The sequence below is a fragment of the Trematomus bernacchii genome, unplaced genomic scaffold, assembly GCF_902827165.1.
Source record: "Trematomus bernacchii unplaced genomic scaffold, fTreBer1.1, whole genome shotgun sequence".
NCBI classification, from domain to species: domain Eukaryota; kingdom Metazoa; phylum Chordata; class Actinopteri; order Perciformes; family Nototheniidae; genus Trematomus; species Trematomus bernacchii.
This window is the reverse complement of record NW_022987573.1, coordinates 3,551,085-3,574,890: the sequence shown is the minus strand read 5'-3', so window position 1 is coordinate 3,574,890 and position 23,806 is coordinate 3,551,085. Positions and strand designations below refer to the sequence as shown.

At 39.9% G+C, this 23,806-nt stretch overlaps 2 protein-coding genes across 2 annotated transcripts; one reads left to right on the top strand and one right to left on the bottom strand.

Moving 5' to 3' along the window:
* On the top strand, positions 1-6,201 carry LOC117479393 (transcription factor-like 5 protein). Its single transcript, XM_034126344.1, has 8 exons — positions 1-46; positions 403-447; positions 816-1,380; positions 1,481-1,607; positions 1,711-1,873; positions 1,973-2,159; positions 3,726-3,867; positions 5,126-6,201. The coding sequence occupies exons 3-8, from the start codon at positions 824-826 to the stop codon at positions 5,249-5,251; spliced, it is 1,302 nt and encodes a 433-aa protein (XP_033982235.1). The 5' UTR covers positions 1-46; positions 403-447; positions 816-823; the 3' UTR covers positions 5,252-6,201.
* col9a3 (collagen, type IX, alpha 3) lies at positions 6,082-22,498 on the bottom strand. Its single transcript, XM_034126342.1, has 32 exons — positions 22,330-22,498; positions 21,390-21,458; positions 20,029-20,064; positions 19,313-19,384; positions 19,060-19,113; positions 17,237-17,272; positions 15,709-15,732; positions 15,439-15,492; positions 14,311-14,364; positions 14,084-14,125; positions 13,924-13,980; positions 13,760-13,813; positions 13,340-13,393; positions 13,131-13,184; positions 12,959-13,012; positions 12,780-12,833; positions 12,648-12,701; positions 12,507-12,560; positions 12,351-12,404; positions 12,185-12,229; positions 12,040-12,093; positions 11,861-11,914; positions 11,144-11,197; positions 10,959-11,030; positions 10,070-10,105; positions 9,864-9,908; positions 9,329-9,361; positions 8,502-8,648; positions 8,344-8,398; positions 8,065-8,247; positions 7,586-7,663; positions 6,082-7,043 (listed from the first exon to the last, which is right to left on the bottom strand). The coding sequence occupies exons 1-32, from the start codon at positions 22,393-22,395 to the stop codon at positions 6,859-6,861; spliced, it is 2,037 nt and encodes a 678-aa protein (XP_033982233.1). The 5' UTR covers positions 22,396-22,498; the 3' UTR covers positions 6,082-6,858.
* Between the last annotated feature and the right edge of the window lie 1,308 nt (positions 22,499-23,806).

The following is a 23,806-nucleotide window of genomic DNA, read 5'->3' as shown; positions in this document are numbered from 1 at the left end:
CGGTACTACCCAGCGTCCATCGGTCAAGTAAGGAGTTGGCATTGAAGTAAGTAAAGGCCCAATAATAAGGCAAACAGAGTTTAATAATATATTTTAGCTCGTTATACATTTAAAGACTTGTTAGTGGACTTTTAAACATGTTTGTAATGATTTATCGTTATTTACCTCGATTGTAAACGTATTTTCAAATGTAACGTTAGCCTATAGCCAACGTCTTGTCAAATGTAAGGTTAGCTTACTAGCTTAAAGTTCCTCGTATGCTAATTTAATGTCACGTAGTATTTGACTGCTAGCAACGGAATTTTTTTTACACCACTGTTTACTTGAAGTTGTGGATTAGTTGTTTAATGGCAGTATTTTCCGTGTTAATATGTTTACGTTACAATGTTCGTTTCTTACTAGGATAAATTCTGGACAAGGCCGCTTACAGGGCGACATTAAGTTAAGGTCGGTTGATAACAATATATTAATAATTATAATGATATTATTAATAAGCTTAATTTGTTCAAAGTACTTCACAGTAGAGAATTACAATCTCATAAAATAGTCACAAAAGATTGATATCACATCGAATACAGAGCCACTAAAATGCATACAATTATACATATTTACCATTGAATTAACAGAATACAAAACTAATTTCAATTTAAGATAATATAATGGTGCATTAAAAGGAAGATAGTGCAAATTCACATTGTCATTACCATTTACATTGTGATTACCATGGACTGTTAACATGGACTGTAGCTACAACTATTAAAAGCCTGTTCTGGTATAACTGAACGTTTTTTTTCTGCTCTTCATCCCAACTCTAGAGTGAAGTATGTCTTCCCTCTATGTATCACCTTCATCCAGAGAACACACCTTTGACCCTGTTGGGGTGATTTTGAGCCAAGGTGGATGTTTGACACATGATCATGGGCCCATGATGGGACTTGAGCTCGGCATGATGGAGTTGTCAGAGGTTGAATATACAAACTTTCAGCACCTTATCCAGGCACATGTGGAGGCACACATTACCCCTTTAGATTTGCCTTATGCCAAATCTCATCCAAGTGCTACAGTGATGGTTAAAGACACCACTGGATCCATGGCACAATCCCCCTTAGCAACCACTCAAGCTATTGACCTTTCGACTTCAACTGATGACCACAGTCTGATGCCAGGAGAAAAGACACCAGCTTCTTATGGAGAGGTCCCAGGTTTTGTGCTGGCCAGAGTCAGAGAAGAAGACAGCCAGAGTGAACCTTACTCCAACAGCAGCTCATCTTCACAGAAAAAATCTGTATCTGCTGCTAGAGTTTGTTTGGAGAAGAGATTTAACACCATGTCTGCTGACACCCCAAGACATCAAGATATCAAGTCGGCAGTTCTTAGCAAGTAGGCATTCCTATTAATGTGTATTACTACGTGTTAAGTAACATAACCCCATAATGCTAAATGTAATGGAAATGGCTAAATCTTTGTTGTTGTGTTTCAGTTTTCTGACAATGCTGCAGCAGTCTGCTGAGGCTCAAGATGCAGTCAAACACCCTCAAATGCGGTTTGATGTTTCCAGCCCATTTGTTGGGGGTGTATTTACCCCAATACCCAACATGTGTGAACAAGTATGAAACAAATATATTAAAATGCAATTTACTACAGCTTTAAGGGCATCACAGGCAGAATTAATTGATCAATATGTTTTTCTTCTTCCTATTTGGACCTCAGGTGATTGGCCATATTCCTCACATGATTGAACCTAACAAGCACCAGGGTTTAATCATCCCAAAGAGTTTCTCGATTAATTTCTGCCCAGAGAGGGTTGGTACAAAATCTCAGTTCACCGGTGGCTGCAACTCAACAGAGGACCAGCTGTTGTTCAACATAGAAAGTAATAATCAGGACTAATAAACCTTGTCTTGTCAAAACAAATGTTTTTTTTCTTCTTTGTGTTCTATTTACATCTTATACACTGTGGTGTTTTCCATAGATGATGTGGTGACACGTACTGCCTTCAGGAAGCATGGTTGTACCCAAAGCTCTCCACCTACAAAGGTTGCTTCGACTAACCCAGACTTCGCCGGAAAATCAGGGAGCAGCACCAGGAAAAGAGCTCGACCCCACATGTCACATATCCAGCGCAGGGAGAAACACAACATTAAGGAGAGGGAACGCAGGTGAGCACTCATAACCAAAAGCAGAAAGTGTTTCTGCACCATCATACATTTTTGATGAGGTTTAATGAAATATAATTTCAAAGGTGTATATGCCTTACTCAGCTTTCACTACAGACTGTGTCCGGAATGAGTTCCTTGTTTATTCCCTATATTTCAGCGATTTAAGGTAGTCAACAAAATGATATATGAACACGGTGAAAGAGAGAGTACTGCCAGTGCATATTGAATTAAGACAATACAATTATCATGTTAAACAACAATTTTTTCTAATTTTCATAATACGTATACAAACGTTAACAATATAAAATGTCAAACGTACCCTCTGTCCTTGCTCAACGTGGTACAGTCCCATCTACTATAAAGCCTATTGGATGCTCTCACTTCCTGTTTGGCATTTTGACCCATGACAAGCAGGTAATAGGGATTGAAGCTCTATAACAAACATTTTTGATCAATTGAGGTCACAATAACCAATATATACATTTGAAATAATTCTGTATTAATTGAGTGGATGTGTAATTAACACTGCTAATGATGATAGTATGTATACTCAAATGAGTTTAGCATGCTATACCCACATGTGTTTTACTATGCTAACAATGCTCAGCCACAGAGGCCTAAGCTACACAACTAGGAATAAAGATTGGTTGTGCTGGCAGGATGGAATAAATAAATAACTGCAGAAACTTGAATATGCTTTGTCAGTCTGCAACCGGCTCTTTCAGTCAATTTTGATAAATGTTAAATTCAATTCAATCACCCATCCCAAACATTCCCTGGTTTTAGGTTCTCTACTGGGAAGTTCCCAACTGATTTTGGTTTTAGAATTTCTTTGGCCAAACGACTAATGTATTAATTAGAGAGATTATAAACATTTGTATTGTTTTTTGCTAGGGGTGCATACCGGTTCCCGGTATTACCGAAATACCGGTTACTGGTGGCTACGGTATACCGTACCGAAATCAGATCCGTTTAAAAAAAAAAAAAAATGTTTTATATAAAGTTAGGCGTAATATCTATAAACTCACGCCCAAACCGCCAGCCAATCAGATTGCGCGTATTGCAACGGCTTCGGTGATTGGCTTGATTGCCAAGCAACGCCCTTCACCTTCCTCCCGAACGTCTGAGCCTTTCGGTTAGCTTTCGTTTTTTCATTAGCTCGATGTCGGCACGAAAATCTAAAGTGTGTCTGCATATGACTGCCAGTCTGAATGGTGTGGTCTGTAACCACTGCAAGAAGTTTATTTCTGGGAAAGGCGGCAACACATCCGACCTCTCAAAACATTTGCTACTGTCACATAAAATCGGAGTACAGGAATGTACAGTCTTCAAGCCCGTGTTGTCAAGCGTGTTTTTCATTGTTTGTTCAGTACTAAAAGGTCGAAGTCCCACAATTAATTGTAATATTCATTTGACATGTTAACTATATCATAAAGCGCTTCAATTTTTCCCTTATGCAACATGAAAGTATCACGATATGTATCGGTCGAGTATCGGTATCGTTCAGTGGTATCGGTATCGGTATCGTAAAAAAGTCAACGATATGCATCCCTATTTTCTGCACAGGAAGAGGATCCGTTTGTACTGTGATGAGCTGAACATGCTGGTGCCATTCTGTGAGTTGGATACAGACAAAGTCACCACCCTGCAGATGACCACTGCCTTCCTTAAATACATCAATAAAACATATGGAGACACCTTCAAAGAGGTACATTTGTGTTCAGTTAAATAGCATTATTCATTTGCTTGATATAACTTAAAGTTCAAATCTTATTCTTCTGAGTTTTAAAGTATAAAATAATGAACTTGATTATGTTACTGTGTGGGAATGATCTAGTTCTGTAGTTTCTGTCAGACAGTGACAGTGTGAGGCTAAGGCTGCCTACATTTTCCTTATATGACATAAGCCTGGTTTAGTGTTCCTTTGCAATGCGTCTTATAGATGGATTCTCTGTAATAAAGCACATAGAGGTTACGAATGCTTTGTTGTTAAGAAGAGGCAAGTGGTCATTTATATGCACAGAGAATCGCAACTTGTCAATCAAAAATGAGGTACCCAGCTGGATGAGTAGTAGGGATGGGTACCGAGCCCCGGTATTAAAGGGGCCCCGGGGGCTGAATTATTAAAGACCGTGGTACCGTTAAGCTCCGACGTTATCGGTCTTTTTATCGGTGCTGGAGACATTTAAAACATATACGTCATGTGTATTATTGCCACCTAAACATTATATTGTAGTCTTAGTGTCGCAAACTCCGTTTCTAACATGCAAAAAGACAAAAAAATGCGTCTATGATGTATTTTCGATCTTTCCAATCCAGACGAGAGATCTCTCTCCCCCGTCTGTGTGCGAGGGGGCGGGGCAGTTACACACACGCAGCTACATGCGTGCTCGTTGCCAACAGTGCAATAAGAGTTTAGCATGTAAGGGAGGTAACACGAGCAATTTGTCTAATCATCTTGCAAAAGTGCCTCACATTCAGACGGACAAATGCACCGTTTTCGACTGTCTTTCTAGTAGCTCTGTAGCCCCATCCGTCAGGTGTTATGTATGCTAGCAGCAACACACAGTGTTAACTCAATTATACAAACATGGGTTAATGATTAGAGGTAACTGAGTTATTTACTTTGTTAAAGTTTCAGCTATTCTGTTTACAGTTCTGTCATCACATTATTTAATACGATTTATTAAAACACTGTTGTTTATTTTGATGTTAAATATTATTTATTAAATTAATTTTGTTTAGTTAATTTACCTTTTTTTTTTTTTAAAAGAACCGATAAGAATACCGTTCGAGGACCGGATCGATAAGCAGTATCGATAAAAGTAGTAGTACCGTTAAAACCTTAACGATACCCATCCCTAATGAGTAGTAGAATGTTTCACCAGCACGGTCCCTTTTGGAAAGCTTTACTATTAATACTTGCTCTCATTAACCAGAAAGATGTGCTGCTCTCCCCCCAACAGGAGTTTCAGAGGGCTTTCACTGAGGGCAAAGAACACTTTCTGAAATCCAGCCCTTCTTCAGGCAAGAACCCGATCCAGCGGGAGATGGACACGGTGCTGAGCATCCCTCTTGGGGTAGAGCAATGACCCTTTCCATACTTGATCTAATACATCAGCCAGACATTTGAGATGAATTTAACATTCAAGCTTTGGTTGTTCCATCTGTTCTCACTAAGGGTTAGGTCAATGTGTTTTAACGTTTTAAACAAAAAGCATCCTTTGAGAGGAGCTCTGCCTCTAACTGCATTACAATGGTTTATATATATCATTTATTCCAGTCCCACAACGTGTGATGCTTAATCAGGGCTATTTTTTTTCTGCAGCATCTTAAGACTGCATCAGGCTGCTGTATTCATGATTGTCATGTCATACATACTGTAGGTGGCACTGTTTCCCTTTGCAAACAGCAGATAGTTCTGTATGAACTCGATTTCAACTCTTCAGCGATGAATTTAGCAAGCTTAAACTATCTGAGCACCTTTTCATATTCTTTATTCAAGTGTATTTTGATTGAATTAATTTAAATTTCAAAATGTTCATAGAGTATTTTCAGTTCAGTTTTCTTGTCGACATACATTTATTCTTAAATCATATATTTAAGTGTAAATACACTTAAATTCATCTGCACCTAATTTAAAGTTCTGTAAATGAATGGGATAACTTGATATTCATTTCTGTTATCATATTACTCTAACATGCAGACTGTTCATTTGATGTAGAGAAGAGTAATCCTTTACTGAAAAGTGGCTTTATTTGTTCTTTCTTACAACATGTCGCTGTAGCATCTTACTGTACATACAACAGTCACCCACAAATAATAAATAGTATTTAAGGTCATGTATATTTAATAGTTACAGCACCGGTAGTACATAGTGGATGTTGTCATTGTAGATTACCCCAAAAAAAAAGACTGCTCCTAAGGTTCTTACATTTATTTTACAATGTCTGATTTATGCATCCACAAGTATTGTTGTTTTTGATTCTCAAAGCTAAAGAATCATTTAAAAATACAAACAAAGAAGCTGTAGAAAAAAAAACAAGACTATCAAAAGGTAAAAGTTTTTGCATTAATCTACACAATTGCTGGGCACCTGGGTATTTGTGTTTTTTATTCCTTTTACAATACATACACAGCTCCTTGACAGAGGTTGTTTTGCCTCTGCCACCTGTTTCCATATTTTACACTGTTAGCTTGTATGTTGAGGTAACACCTGTGATCGACATGAATGGGCAATGATACATGCACATTCACTTCAGAGCCAGTCACTGTTGTTTTTAGAATCATCTGCAGAAAAATGTTAACCAAGGTAATGGGGGCATGGAAATAGCATGTACAAAGTTTTTATACACAAAAGGACTCGTTCTCTTCCAGTTGTCAAGTCTTGTTATGTGATACTGTAGTATTTGGAGCATTGCTGTTGTTCTCTGGGACTCTTCTTGGCCTCTGTCCACTTCGTTTCTGGATGTCATCTTGATGTTTTTGTCTCTCAGTTGCTCTGGTTTTCATCTCACTCCTCGGATGTTCCTCTTCTCCTCTCAAAATATCACACCTGTTTGATGTTACTCTTCCCATCTTGTGATAAAGGTATTTTAATAAAGAGGACATTTGTTGTGATCACTCTCTTCCTTCATTCCTCCCTTCCCTCTCGTATCACCCTTCCTCCTCGAGGTGGAGGCACCAGGTTTCAGGATGTTTAATGGTTTTTGGGGTTGGAGGATTTTCCAGCGACTGATGCTCCCTGGCAGGCTGATGTGTCACAGATTCCAGGTGTTCCCTGGTGCCCAGTCCTACCCACCCTGCCTGACTCTCCAGGCTCACCTGGATCTCCTGGAGATCCATCACGCCCGTCTTTGACAATTCCAGCTACTCCAGGAACACCTGTGGAAAGCATAGAAGGAATTAGCCAGAGACAAACAGAAGCGGTTGTTTTCCATGATATGTAAGTGACCTATTAACGCCACAGTAGGTACAACATAATAATAATGACATAGCCTGGGAGGAGGGTAATATCTGGATAAAAAAACTCTGAATTTACGAGATTAAGTGTTGAATTTAGAGGAACTACATCGCCTCAAAGGTCATTCACCTCAGGCACAATACACGGCAAGCAGTGGCGCCTGTGGTGTGATGAGATTGATGAAACTTGCGAAGTGAGGCGATGGGGTTCCTTAACAAAACTCCCCACCATTTTCCCACCGAATCTTTCTTGTTTGATTTCAATGCCAACAGTTCAAATTACACAATAGACTCACATTGTCTAATTTTGATTTATCACCAATAGCACTGGTGTAGCTAATCCCATTTATGATGACTATGTTCCATTTGCGGCAGTAAATTATTCAGTATTTACTGACTTTAATAAGAGCTTAAGCTACAACGTTGTTAACTACAAATTAGATTGAAAGTTTCGGGCCACATACCTTGGTATCCTTGGTCTCCAGTTGGCCCATCAATAGCTTTACCAAGTGTTCCCTTATCACCTTGCTCTCCAAGAGTACCTGTAGTGAAAACAGAACAATTTAATCAATGGTGTAAAGTGCATTTCCTCAAGTACTGTTCTCCACTTGAGTACTTTCTTTTTACACGTTTAATCTGTATTTCAGAAATGTTATTTTTATTCCTCTTTTTTTATTTGACAAGAGAAGTTATTCCTCATTGTGAGCAGTTCCATTAAGGGGGCTCGGCCCCTGTTAGTGATCGAATGGTTTCATTTAAATAACTGATCAAGGCCCACAGACCATTATCCCCAAAAAAACAAGAATCAGAGAGAACTTCAAAACCATATGCCCATTTGTTTGGCATTTTCTTTTCCTTTCCCATTAATCATCTCATCACCCTCAGGTTTATCTTGTGATACTTTTTCAATAGATCAGTCCATACTGATTTGAATGTTTCATACCTCTTGTTCCTGGGTTTCCAAGTTCTCCTGGCAGACCTCTGTACCCTGGGGGTCCACGGGAACCTGGATGCCCGATAGAGCCAGCGTCTCCTGGCTCTCCTATAGGTCCTGCAGGTCCGGGGCGGCCCACCATCCCAGGGGCCAGGGGTCTTCGAAGGTTAGCCGCCAGCTGAGCAATCTGGTCTGTATGATAGAAAACACCATAGGGTTTATTATCCAGTTTAGATTGTATCCCACACTGGAGTGAATCACAGAACAAGGTAAATTAAGAAGTCTCACCATCGACCATTAAGCCACACAGCTCTCTGATGTGCTGCTCACTCGCCAGTATACCCTGAAACACAAGTAAATAACCCATGTTTTCAGGCAGTTCATAAAATAAAAAATGCATGCGTCAATCAATCAGAAGATCATTAAAGATTTACAAAACCACTCACGGGTACACCTGTCTTTCCGGCAATTCCAGGCAGACCCTGCTCCCCTTGGAAGCCCATCAGTCCTATCTTCCCTGGAGGCCCTCTTGCTCCGAGCTCTCCTTGAGGACCAGACACGCCCTTAGGTCCCAGTTCACCTCGCTTTCCTGACTATAATCACAGAGTATCATTCGTAAATAACTCGGTACATTTAGCAAAAATAAAGAAATGAATTTGTTCCAAAGTTTGATCGTTTAATAAACACAATCCAAGGAGCACACGGGTCTGTTGAGACAATGCGGGGGTGGATTAATATGGCGTCTTGTTGCTTGACAATTACTCTGACTAAATTGGGCTGCTCTTAATGTGACTCGTCTCCCTTGTGGCGGTAGCAGCGAACAGGCCAATAAAGCTAAGGCAACAATACCTATCTCTAATTAATCCTATTAAACCTGGAATGTGAAGCAGAATCATGTGCACAACTCGACAAGTGGGCAGCAGCTCGGAGCTAGGCTCCATTTTAATGGTGAGTAAGGGAGCCGACACAAAGGGAGTTTGGAAACAAACTTGTGCAGCTAATTACACCCACACACACAACATTGAAACTAACTAAGTTGAGTGCTAATAGACGTTCTGCTATTGCATCTTTAAAATCGTTTTAAGTGATCAGGTCCATGTAGGTGTATAAAACACTGCAAACGTATCAGAGTAAACACAAGTAACAAAATAGAGATTAAATTCAAAACACTTTTTAGTCCCTGGGTAATTCGTAGAGACAGTACAATAACACAACATAAAAAAAGATGAACACATAATCAAGCAGAAAGATGTAGAACATTGATGTCGCTCACCTCTCCTTTTTGTCCAACTGGGCCGAAAGGACCCTGAAAATAGAGACATTCTGTGTGTTTAGTTCAACATTGGCGAAATGACTTTACATTATTGAGCGTTACACAGCAAACAAACTTAATCTGTATGGCAGTTTTCAAGTCAGTGCAATCCAAAGATTTCAATAAATTATACAAATGATCAAACCAATAAAATAGAGAAAACATTTTAGAACATAAATGCATCGATTTAATTTAAATAATGGCCATAATACATTCTTATAAAAACATAACATATGTTTTGCTCTGATATCCTTTGGCAGCAAAAAGACTAAAAGCTGTTTTAAAAAAAAGTACTTCCTAAATAAGTATGAGAACATATCAATTAAAACTGATGGGAGACCAATGTAAAGATTTTCAAATATGTCATGTTTAATGTGTTTTCTCCTGCTGAACCAATTATGTAACTGATAGCTACCCAACAAAGAAATGTGTCTCTTGGACATTTACACTGTGTGTTTGGATTCTGATTGAACAGTGGAAACAAATATATACTTACAGGTTCCCCGTTCTCTCCTGGTAAACCGTCACTTCCTGCCACACCCTAGAGAACACAACAGATAACTCAAAGTTAATTTAGTTTTTTCCTATGCGTTTCCTTTAAATTTGAACAACCTGACTAAGAAACGTCCGATCTCTTGTGTCTCTTTGGACACACAGGAAGTCATTCTGTATTTTAGCTTGAACTCAGACTTAAATATTTACCATGTCTCCTTTAGCTCCATAAGCTCCAACGGGACCCTAAAAGGTTGAAAAAGGAGAGAGAGAGAGAGAATAAATGAGAGCCATGTAGAGATATTTGTGGAAGCCGGCTGTGCAGAAGGAAGGGGGATGAAGGGAAGTAAGGTGGGCTCGACGAGGGGAACCAGGAGCGGCATACAGACCGGCTTTGTTCTGTCCTCAGACTCTGAACAGGAGGCCTTTTTGTGTTTGAGTTTCTCCTGGCTGCCGTCTGAGTTCATACCACTAAGACTGAGGAGGGGATGAACTGCGTATTGACATGCTGTACCTGGATAGTTACATATCTGTCTGCGATATGCTGGTGTGCAGAGACGTTTGGTTTTATCTCTGTCCTTTTAATGTAGATTTCTTTGAGGGATTTTACCTACTGTGTTGGAGCTGGTGCTATAAGTGAATTGATGATTGAAGATGAATCAACAATATGTCAACGTATTGAGAATAAATAAAGAATTCAGTTGCTTCAGCGATCAATATTTTCTGAATATAAAGACCATGATAAAGACCTTGAGTTAATGCACATTGTTTGGTCATATTTCCTATATTCGTGTAGAAAAAATGTATAATATAATATGAAGATGTTTTTTTCCATAGTTGTCTGCATTGCCAGCTAGATGTTGTTTTCTTGGTCTTCTATGATAGCTAACTGATAATCTGTAGGTCATTACGAAAGACGTGTTATGTTTAAAACATATTAAAAACATAATTTAATCCAAGAAAATAACAATTGATAATAATGGAGAGAATATATTTGTATTACTGTAAGAAAGTCACAGCCATATAAGGTATCATGGATTACACTAGATGACGTTAAGACCTAGGGCAATTTTCATATCGCCACATACGTCACACTCACCCTTTCGCCAAACTGTCCACGGATTCCAGTTGGACCTGGAAGACCGGGATCGCCCAGGGACCCGCTTACCCCCTGTAGTGCATGACAGAAACACACACACACACACAGACACACACAGCCAGTGAGTTTACCCAAAAGATATAAAAAAATAACCTGATAATAGTTGATAATGTCGTACAACTGACCTGGAAACCTTTCACTCCCTGGGATCCAGCGTTGCCCACTGGTCCAATTCCTCCCTGTTGGACCAAGATACAGTCATGTCATGAAACCATGAAGAGCTTACAGTAATAAAACAAAATGGATATGAATGTATATTCAGAGAATCAGAACTGAAAAACATTGGCCTAATGGTTGAGGGCAGCATGATTTCTTATGCAGTGCAGTGTTCGAGAGAAGTGTAATTCCCATGTTGTTTTATTTCATTTTTTCCTCGCCACAGGGCTGGATGTGAAAAACAATGACCTCCCTGTTTATAAATTCCTCCTTTATGAATACTTGCTCTCATCACTGGCCCTTCATTACTAACTTACTGTAGCAAGCAACTGTATCAGCTGCAGTGGAATATCTTTAACCCTGAAGGGCAGTGGTTTATTATCCTGCTTTTTTCTACTCTTATCTTAGCTGTATGCTGCTATGCATTGTGGTCTAAGATAGATGCTGTTTATATTCATGCTGGTTATTAGCACAGTGCACTTGGAAATGTTGGAAAGTCTATAAATTGGTTGAATTCAGCAGACCATCTGTGCAGCAGCAAGTCTAATGAATTGGCTCCCGAATGAGGCAAAATATTATTTATAAATTCCATGGAGTAGATGCTTATGAATTATTTCGAGCTAAATAAGCAGTGTAGCAATTTGACAACACATACACCTTAGTCTGTAGTGTGGACATGAACTTACAGCCACTCCTCTGGCTCCTGATAACCCCCTCTCTCCTGGGATGCCGATGTCACCCTAAAGGAGAGGACAGATGGTGAGGAAGGTTTAGAGTCCAGACGCAACATTGTGGGGTTAAGTGACATGTCAAAGAAACTGTGACCTGATAATACCCCCCCCAAAGAAGCCCATCAGATACATACAGGAATACCTGGCTCTCCAGAGGGTCCCGTCTCACCGCCTTTCCCTGGGTCACCCTGATTTAAAAAGAAGGGAGAAAATTAAAGTTGTCCTGCATGGTCCTCTAGTCAGTTTACACTCTTGTTTCTACTTTGTTGTAATACTCACAACTCCTCCTTTAGACCCCTTTGTTCCAGCCCTTCCTTGAAGACCCTGTAACAGAAGAATCAAACCGCTACTTAGACTGGAGAGTCAGACATCTGACTATGTTTTTCAACTATTCTCTTTATTGTAATTCATCAGGGAACATCCAAGTCTATTTCAAAATACTCACAGGAACACCATTTGGTCCTTTTTCTCCAACAACCCCATGGCGACCAGCATCACCCTATCAGCACAAAAACATTGACATCAGTTTCAATCACACAATCACTTTATTTGGATGTTCTACAAAGCCTAAAGAAAACAGAAAGAAATTGGTGCAACTTACCTTCTCGCCATCTAATCCTTGAGAACCATCTTTGCCATCTCTGCCAGGAATACCCTGTAGAAAACATCAAATATGATCCTCGTGTTACTGAGAGGTGGTGTGTATTAGACATTTATAATTTATAGACAGATATACACTCACAGGCTCTCCTTTGGGTCCGGATCCTCCAGGGCCTCCTTTGGGACCAATTTTACCCTGTTGAAAGATACATTAACGTGTCATTTATAATTCTTTGTATATCCGTGTGAAGCTTAATTAAAGTCTTCTTCTTACAATTCCTCCTTTGGGTCCTCTGAATCCCTGAGGTCCGCTTTCTCCGACGTCACCCTGGAGACATCAGATGAAACACAAACAGCTATTCATTGATGGGACCAGCCGTGTATCCTGGCTGTTAATTACCACCAAAGACTTTTTTTTGTTTTCAGATGTGGTACAAACAAGGAGAGACTCACTGTCTTTCCAATGACGCCGACAATGCCGTGTTTTCCTCTGAAACCAGGCAGGCCCTAGAGACAAAGAGAGGTCAAAGGAATCCAACTGTAAGTACACATATTTTAGCTGGCTGCATTGTGACTGATAAGAAGCTGAATAAGGACGCAGTGGTCATTCTAAAAAAGAACTTACTCTGCCTCCTACAGATCCGATTATGCCTTGTAAACCTCTGAGACCACGTGGACCCTGAAACACAGCATCAGAGGCATTTTAAAACATCATAAACAACTCGGATTGTTTCTCAAAAGTTCCTGGGTAAGCTGTACTAAATATACTGATGGACCAAACTTCTGTGTAGGCAATGCATGAAAAATGTTGTGAATAATCTTTATGTAACTCACCTGCAGACCCACGGTGCCAGGAATACCTGGTGGGCCGGATGGTCCAGCGTCACCCTAGAGACAGAGGAAGAAAGTTAGGATAAGTTGTTCAGTAACTAGAAGGGCACTCGATGAGCGAAGACCTTTGCCAAGCCCATGCCCTATATGTTAATGTTAACTAAAGTTAAACATAATTTCTGTAACTACGCCATGATTAGGATCGATGCAGACACCTTCCACCATGTTTAATTCAAGCTAACAGTTTTTTTCCTTCTCGAGAAACGTACAAACAAACCAAATCGGACCGAAAAACTGACCTCCTCAGCTGATGTAGAAAAAACAATAAAAAACAATACTGTGCACACGGCTGGTTCTATTCTTTTATAACCTATATTACTGATAGCAGACAAAATATATATATTTGTTGCACAATGAACTCACCTTCTCTCCATTTTTCCCAAACTCTCCCTTGTCACCTTTGTGCCCTGTGTGACCCTATAAGAGCAGAATAGAATACACACATGATGAGTGTAAAAGAAGACATGTGTTGTGAGACTGCAAGGTGACAACGATCATACAACAACCATGACAGAAAGTGTATTTACCTTGAACCCTGGCATACCAGACGGACCAGAGGGACCAGAGGGGCAGATAGCAGGACACTGCAGAGGACAGAGAAGACACATTGAGCAACTTAACTCATCGTATGCTTCTTCAGCTTGCTCTCATTATGATGCTCTCACAGGTGCATGATTGAAAACTTACCAGAAGGTCCCCGCTAAGATCCTGAAGAGTACCAGGAAGACCCTAAAGAGAGGAAGGATTAACAACACACATTAACATTTGAAACATGTTGACACATCCCTGCCTCGGTGAAGAACAGACATTCACTCCAAATTGGGAAAATCTTGTGTAACAGCAAACAGCAGATTATCAGACTCAATGATCACATAGTACCAGCAGCACCAGTGATTCATGATAGCTGCACTTACTGGTGGTCCATCAGGACCAGATGGTCCGGGAAGACCTGGAAGACCCTCGGGACCCTGAGAATCAGATAGATAGCACCAAGATGAGTTGATAGAGAACTTTCATCTTTTCATTTATCAAAATCTCAGCTGAGCAAGGTCATCTGGTCGCAGTTATAACAATCAGTTGTAGTTTGAGAGTGACACTTCGCCATCCACCTAAAAAGGTGACAATTGAACGCCTTTTCTAAAATTAAAAGTGGTAAAGTTTCTCTGTGCTCCCCTTACATCTGAGTTTATAACTTGTACCTCTGAGCAGTTTAGTGACACTGCAACTTGTAATGGTATGCAAATTAAAAACCTCAAGCACACTGACAGCAGACTTTTCAGGGAAGTAGGATATATGTTGTTAGTAAAGCTTTTAAATCAAAAATATGTGCATATTGATTCTGAATTCCTCAACAGGGGAGACAAAGTTACAGTATAATGTTTAACAAGGCTGTTGAGTGGAAAAACACACATCAGACACAAATGATTATTCCAAGCATGTCTTTAAATCTTTGGAGGGGAACTCTAACTTCTTCATTTACAAATCACATTACAAAAGGTGGTATTTGTTGTGTCTCTGTATAGTATAGTATTATACCTGTTTTGGTGACTGTATTTCTAATGCTAACCCTGACTTAAAGATGAATTCTGACCCAGACAATAAAATAATTTCACACTACTGCAAATAATACTTTCGCATCTACGGATATTGAGCAAGTATAAGCATTTATTGATCAAAATAAAGTGTGATCCAGTAGAAACACGAGTCGAGCCGAGCCTAATTTATACTAAATTGTCCTTCCTCTTCAGTGGTTTATCTTATTTTCTTGTTATGTTATTTAGTAATTTAGGGTAATGTTTAGCTGAGATAAAAAAAACAAAAAACACCTGGATCTCAATCACTATCACATCTACTGTTTTTACCGCAGAGGATTGTGTATGTTTATTGCTGCAAATTTTCACCTAAATTAAGTTTTCTGTAGCAAATCAGGTATCGAATTATATGTGCATTAATAATATATAACACAAATTATTTTTCCATCTCATTGAAAAGGATGTGACTCCTCCAGGAAGTGTAATTGTAGAGATTAGACAGATACTCACCGCTGGACCGTAGGGTCCGACTCCGCCTGACAACCCGTTGGTTCCAGGAAGTCCCTGAAAACAAAAGACACAGAGTGTTGGCATGACATCAAAGTATACGAGTAGATGTATCACACAATCAGAGTGACAGGATTTTGTAATATTATGTATAAGAATACTTTTCCAGGATGCAAAGAAGCTATTGTATTATGTAAAGATGATACAAATACATCACAATCTCCATCTTTCTGCACATAGGAGTGATATAAAAAGAGAGTAATGTGTACTCACTGCAGCGCCTGGTCTCCCTCTGCCCTACGGAAGACACAGGAAGGCAAATTAAGTCACAAACACCAAGGGGATGATTAGATTTACTCACAGCTTCAATATCCACCACGTGATGAGTTGCTGCATTGAATCCGCTTTGAAGGTTACCTCAGGTTATTGCTGTGAGCTAGATATGCGCTTTTACAGTCCAGTTAGATCAGAGCAAACTGCAGATTATATATAATGTGTCCTTGTGATGACCGTGGTGTCATCTGGAGTTTAACTTGTTGATAACCTGTGTCTCTACTCACCCTGTAGACAAAGGTTTGTTTATAATATTTAGTTAAATCTGAATTTTCCCCACCAATATCTGAGCAAAATGTATTTAAAGAGATCTGCGAGATGTGCGTTGTAGCCCCTCCAATCCTGTCTGAACCCAGTCCATTTCCCTGATAGCCTGCACTGCAGCAAACATTTATTTGGAAATTGGTAATATAGAAAAAATGGTAGGCCATTGTGGTGGTTGATCTATTAATATGTAAATAATTTATTTCCCTGTAGATACAGGTGTTAAAATACAATGTTGTTGTTGTTATGTCACTACCGATGTTAGGCCCTCGCCTGCAGCTCACTGATTATCGAAACCTATTTGCAACACTGGCACACACACATTTTCCACTATGCACCAAACATGCTACTGATTCCAACACCACAGTACAAATATTATTGTCAGCTTACAATCTGTTCTAAATTGGTTTCATTCTATGAAATGAAAAGCTGTTTTTTTCTAATATTCATATTATGAAGTGTCTCCCTTTTGTTACGGCCAAGTGGTTGTAACAAAGCCTCGCCATGTGCTGCAGGTCGGTGCAGGTGTTGGTTGTTTGGCTGATAAGTTGAAGTGTTGCAGCTGTGTGCTGGTTCAGCTACACGCTTTGTTTCCAGAGCTGCTATTCTTGGGTCTGGTTTACTTTTTTTTGGAAGATTCACCATGAGTTTTTTGCAGGAAGTGGTTTCTGACCTGGGCTCAGATTGTTGTGTGCTATTCAGATGGTAAGTGTCAATTGTATATAATTCGGGGGCTACATGAACCTGGTTTATATCAGGCCTGATTTTTGAATTTGTCTTAGAAAGAAATGATCCAATGCAGTCTGAAAGTATTTGGTAAAGGGGTGTGTGTGTGTGTGTGTGTGTGTGTGTGTGTGTGTGTGTGTGTGTGTGTGTGTGTGTGTGTGTAGCCAAAATGTTTATTTGGCGTTGTTTATTACTACTATCATCATTGTTAACACCACACACATTAAATGTTGTTCTTGGTTCACATCCCACAATGGTGTGCGTGGTTTAATGGAATTTAATCTGTTGTATGCCGGAGTTTGGATGACATAGAGGGTGAGCTTTGTTAAACATCCTGAAACATTAGCAGGCACTCTTATTTGAAATAAATATAATATGGTCACTGTAACTATGAGTTACACATCAGAGGAATTAAGGAGCAACTGCTGAGAATCTCTGTGATGTTTATGAGGTGATGCATAATATGTGGGGTACTTACAGGAGCTCCAGTTGGCCCGGCAGGTCCAGCGTCACCCTGGAGAGAACAAGGCAACATCTCACAATTAACCTCTCGGACACAATCAAACCAAAAGGGAACCTTGAAATGTATAACTCTTTGAACATGATGCTGATCCATGTGTGGACGTAATATTAAATTAAATATATATATTTTAGGCAAAGAGTAGCCTATGTGGAGACATTGTTTGCTTTGTACAATTACAACTATAGTTGACAGATTAAAAATGAGTTTGAGATTTGTTCTGCACGATTTCAGCCTACCAATGGGGGCTTTCATTTAACGGCATTGTTTGGTTTTTGTCAGGGTTTTTTCTATAAGGCTTTGCGTATGATAGGCGTGTGTTGTGCCTGACTAGTTCCACCTAAAGACACAATAAGAGAAAAGGAGTTGTTGCATTATATGACGCTATCTTGTGTTCTATAAAAACCTTAACATAGGTTTAAAGTCAGTCAGTGCTGGAAAACGTGTAATATCAAATGGCGTTTGGCCAATAAATTAATAAAGGTAATAATCAATTAATGAAAAATTGGAAGCTTGGACTTCTGCTGTAGCTCATAAATAAGTGGAAGATCACAAATATTTGGCAAATATTGCAATCAATTAAAACATAATTTGTCTTTCTCTTAAAGAAACTTCTCGTTACACATTAAGTTATCAGGCAATCTCCAAGGATTTTTGGTCGGATACTTGTTCGGTGTACATCTTCTTCTTTCCTTTACTAATTTCTGTCAGTAAAAACAAACGACTCCTACAAAATCGTTCCTAGAAAAAACTATTACATTGTGGTTTCGTGTGAGCCCCTTATTCTCCAGACTAACCCCCCATGACCATTTATCTTCCTTCTGTATCTCGTTGTTTACCTCCTTCACAGCTGTATTTGTGCTGTCTCAGAGGTGAGAGGGCAAAAGAAAACAGTCCTAACGCAGTGGTGTTATTCTTTCTCTGCATTCCTCAGTGTGCAAACTAGACAACAAAGTACACTCAGGCACACAAATGACAAACAAATGGATGTGAGGTAGCCTGAAATGACCTGGAATACATAACCTAATCTGAATTGTGATGAGAAAATGAACAGTCATTGTTGTTGGCTGATTACTGCTTAGCACCAGCTTATGCTCCGTCTCAAACAACTCTTCCACTGTGATCCTGCACCATGAACCAGCCGTGACACTGCAGTAATCTGAGTAATTACGGACACTGGTTGACGCCAGTTTCCTCATTAGGTTGGATAATTAGTTGAGAAGCCAGGGGCATTATCTGTCTTGACAGTGAGTTTTCAGCTTTACAGCAGAAGTCCCTCAATATTTATACTTGTATAACTTAATATTTTATGTGAGAAATAAAAGTCCTGTTGGTGCACTTGTATAGGTTGTAATTCTGTCTTCGTTTGTGTCTCTCAGGTGAAACAACCACCCTCACTCAGCGTCGGAGCGGCAGATCTTCCCCTACAGTCTCACAGGTTGGTGGGAAACATTTGGCATTCCAGGCCGGATTAGGGAAGCAGCAAGGAATAAATCAGATTCTGATCCCTCATTAAAAATATTCCCACCAGGAGGGAGAACCGTCTCGACAAATCAGTGCTGAAACACTGGTCTTGTCCCCGTTAGACCCCCCCTATAAACAGTTTCATACAGCAGCATCAAATACACATGTTTCTGCACACATGTATCTTACTCGTCGTGGCTGACTTCAACTGGTTGATTAATGGGGGGGGCAGGCTAAAGTGGATAAGCTCTTAAAAACTAAATTGGGTGCAACTTTAGGTGTATCCTCGGCAAGATCAAAAGACTGAACACACTTACTGCTTCCCCATGGGGTCCATCCTTCCCAGCAGGGCCATCAGGACCTGTCAAACCCTGAAGAGCAAGCAAATATCTCTGTAAACATCACTGCCTCGTGCTCTGCTCGTGTTATTTTAAACATCAATCGATAGTCATTTCACTTTAATAACAGAGACTAGTAGGCATTTCATCCTTAAATGGACTGACATGGACAAAAGGTGGTGTGTTGGTAGTATAAGGGCTGTCTGTGTGTGTGTGTGAATTAAACACTTACGTCCACTCCTGGTAGTCCTGGCAGGCCTGGTTTTCCTGCTTCCCCTGATATTCCTGCTTTCCCTTTGGGACCCTACACAGATATAGATTTAAAGATTAGTGCACAAGAAATCAGTTATCCAGCCAACTGAACAATTGGGCATTTTTTAATATGAATAACATGAAATGCTCCCTTAAAAGAAAAAGCACTTTATGGGAGTGTTTCCTTATCAGAATAAATATTAAAGGATTGAAGGTTTGGAGAAATGTGTGGGTTTTTTGGCTACATAAAGGGACTGTACAGGAAATTGTCAGGGGGGAGAAGGAGTCAGAAAAGGGGGAGGGTTTTGTAATTATACCTGTCAGAGGGCAGGGTAGTAGTGGGAGAGCAGTGGGGAATATTGTGTTTTTCTTATTTTTCTGGATTTCATTATTTATATTGTATATTATTTTCATAGAATACACACGTTTCCCTTGTGCCCTGGTTCATTGCAATGCACTTTGCTATGTGTGGAAGACAACAATCTGTATCAGGGTTTTATTAATGTTTACACTGCTGGTGAAGGTTTTTTTTAATTTTTTAAACTTGGCACACTGACACAGGTTGCACTTATTAAACACTGTTATATTTCTAAGTCAAGTAAATAAAATAGAAATAGCGTTATGCGGTTGACATTACTTTAATTATTTAAATACAGTCACTAAATAAAACTGACTTGACTAGTTGGTTAAACTTACGGCTTTCCCCGGCAGTCCAGCAGGTCCATCTTTGCCCTGTTAATGAAAAAGGAAAGAATATTTAGTATAGCCTGACAAAACGTGCATTATATTCATTCATTCATTCACCCAAATACTTCCAGAGACGACAATGTTCAACTGTAAAGACAGAGTTTTTGGATCAAATCCCTCAATAGCTTCAGTGTTATACCAACAACAGAACCTAAAGCCTAAGTAAAAAGGATATGCTGTTTAGCTTCTGCAGCGACTGGGGGAAGAACAAACACTACTAAACCGCTCACATGATGAAGGCTTCAGTTTGGTTTGTGCAGGGGGCTGAGGAGCGGGGAGGAGGTGTGAGGAGAAACTCTATAGGGTCTCACCGGGTTGGGGAATGTATGAATGGGCCCTCTGTGTGCCCAAACTTTAGAGCAGTCAAAAAAATAATCACAACTAAAGACTTCCTGAAAAGGCTATACAATATTTACAATGTCGCTCTTCATTTAACAGAAAAAGTTTGACAAAAATCAAAGATATAAATGTCAAGGATATAAAGGGTTTACCTTGTTAACAAAGTTTTCTTTTCCCTTGGCTAACCCATAATTACATTTCCTTTCATCACCTAAATTGTTAACCATATAACAACACCCTTTATAACAGCTAACTTTGTTTAACAGTAATATCCCTTGCATTTCATTTGATTGTTACTGTATTGTCGGCATTAATTGACAAGACACGTTTGACTACAGAAATCAGGCTCACTGATATGATACTGTCTGAGTTAATATGGCCAAATAAGGAAGAAGCAAAGCCATCCCCTTTATGATTACAATCTAAGCTTTGAGAGGTTCAAAATGAAGGGATAACCAGACTTTTTTTCAATTCCTTTCAACCATACATGTTGATATAGTTGACACACTTAAACCCTGCCTACCTGTTATGCATGGTTATGATTTAATGCGTGTAGGAGGGGCTTTGGGGGAGGAGTCAATGAGATAAAAAGTAACATCTTGAGACATTTCAGCCACATTTATGCACAATGAAAACACTTTCTGCCAGTAGTAACTGGGGGGATTGTTCTTAATACTACAAGACAAAGATGTGAAGCCACTGAGCACAACTCAGTGCAAACTGTAACTTTAGAGACTGTGGCACAGATTGACAAATACTTTTAAAACGTTTTGATATGTAACTCGACATCCAATTTTTTCATAAAATAAGACCAAGTTAATTAATCACAAAAGAAAACCCCCACTTAAAAGAGGTGATACACATGTGTTTTATCTACTCACAGGAGTTGGTTTAATCTCAATGAAGCAGACATTATAAGAAGGCACATTCATTTAAAGTAAACATAAGCTTTTGCAATCTAGTCAACTCACATCGGTGCCATCCTTTCCGTCCGGCCCTGGGGATCCTTGTGGCCCGGTGGCTCCTCTGGGGCCCGGTCTCTGCAAGAAAACAATTGATCAAAATCATGCATCCTCAAAATGTCAATAATACTGTATAAATGACATGGGTCATTTATGTCCCATGTCATTTATATGGGACATGGTGGTGTGACATAACATAGAGAAGATGAGGAATTTTTGGTGTACTTTCGCATCAACCATGATAATAAAATGTGTTAATATTTCTAAAAAAGTAACAAGAGATGTTCAATTCAATGCAAACCATGATGCACATAGCCAAGTGTACATAAGCTTTACATCTCTACTTATCCACTAAAAGAAAGCTAAAGTAAATTTCTAATACTACTTTTTGATGATGATTCAAATAAATCAGTAATAATTGTCATCTAAACAAAATAAACTTGTTATTTTTTGCTGAGGTCCTTCCAATTGAGCCCCTGCTCCAGGGAGCCTGAGTGAACAGAGGTGGCATTGTGCGCAGGGGCACTGATCTCCAATTCGTGCATTCCACAGGTTCAGGGGAAAACATAACCCCAACTTCACCAAACAGTGCGAAAGTTACAGCCACCTGCACACAATTAGGCTGATATGGGAGAGAAAAAATAGGCCTGCAAAACCTGAGAGACAAAATACCACTAACATCCACTCAAAGATAATTGCACAAGAGTAGCTACTAAATATCAGAGCAAGCATCAGGTTTTATGTTGGAAAGTATCAAGCATGCAGGTCAAGGCTTGAACAGCTGTAAAAGAGAGCGACTGTCATCACCATCAACACATGAATTATCAATATATGGGCCCACAGGTGACAGTTCTGCAAGTTAATAAACATTAAACGCTACCAGCATAATAAGCAAACATCACCATTAAGATAAGATGCAGCCAGCTAAATGAAGGGATGCAATCCTTACCTGGGCTGAGGATGATGATAAAAGCTGGCACAGTAAGAGCACCCAAAGCGCAGAAAACACCGCCATGGCTCCTCAATAAACCCGAGATTATGCGGAAAATGTCAAATCCCCGGTAACCGTTCCTCTCTCTCCCCCCCTGTGACGGCACGGATCCTCTCTTTACGTCGCGGTGCAAAGCTCCTGAATGGCTTCCTCCTTGCGTCCAGATAAACCCGAGCCTCCAGCCGAAGGGGCTGAACTCAATGTGGAGCACTGACTGCACACAGGGGTGAGGGGGTGAGGAGGTGAGGAGGAGAGTGAGGGAGACACACAGCTCAGGAAAAACAAATTTCGGGCACCTAGAAAGTGGGCTGAGCTAAAAACGTTAGAAATATGCAGGGGTCCATGCTTTGACGAATTAGAAAGGGCCAATACCTCAGAATTAGAATTCGTTAGGGGTACTGTGTGGATTCAAGGAGTTAAAGGGCTACTCCCATAATGAAAAAGACTATTATACAGACAAGGCCAAACATCCTTAATAGCTCAAACTCTCAAGAAAGCAGGATCCTACACAGTGGCGGTTCTAGACCAATTTGAGTGGGGGGGCCAGGCTGGGGCCAGTTATTTTCTGAGGGGGGCACAATAAATGCAGGACGAAAAAGATAAAGACAGTATGAAGTAATTGCGCATAAGAAAACAATGCAATACAGTTATTGGTATTTGTTTCATTACACATATTTATTTCAGATACTTATAGTTACAGTTTTTACTCTCTAATGCAGGGGTCTCCAACCTTTTTTAGGATGAGAGCTACTTTCAAAAAATGAAACAAGTCGTGGGCTACTTTTAATCCTATTTTTTTTGTTTTTTGTAGTGTATATATTTAGCACATTTTAACATTATTATATGCTTACCTTTAACCTTTGTGTGCTGTTTGGGTCTGTGGGACCCGTTTTCAGTGTTTACTAAAAGAAAATGTATGCAATTTAATTATTTTAACCTGCTTTATTTGGGGGGTAGACCTCACATCCTCTAGGGGGGTCCGGGGGCATGCACCCCCGGGAAAAAATGTTTTTAAATGTTGAAGTGAAATGCATCAATCTGGTGCACTTTTGCGGCTTTCACACCAGCGCTTTTCCCTTTCTAGCTCCTAGCGAGAGCTTTTCTGGTTCAGCTCCGGTTTCCCTTTTCAGCTCCCGCTCTGTTCACACCGCCCAGAGCTGCCGAGAGATTTTCTCCCACAACAACAACGGGCCGGGGACTGCGTCGGGTCGACGATCGTGTTGCTTTTAATCATACGAAGCCAGATTAAATTAAATAACGACTTCTCCAACCTTATACTTTTCTCCAGAGTGCTGTGGTTCATTGTTTATTAATGTGTTTCAGCGGCATTTACCGACCGCTGCAGTGCTGGCTGCTCTTCCACGGGAGTGTATTCTCCCGTTAGCTCCGGGTTAGCTCACACGGCTCTAAAGTATTCACTGTCTGACTGTCACAC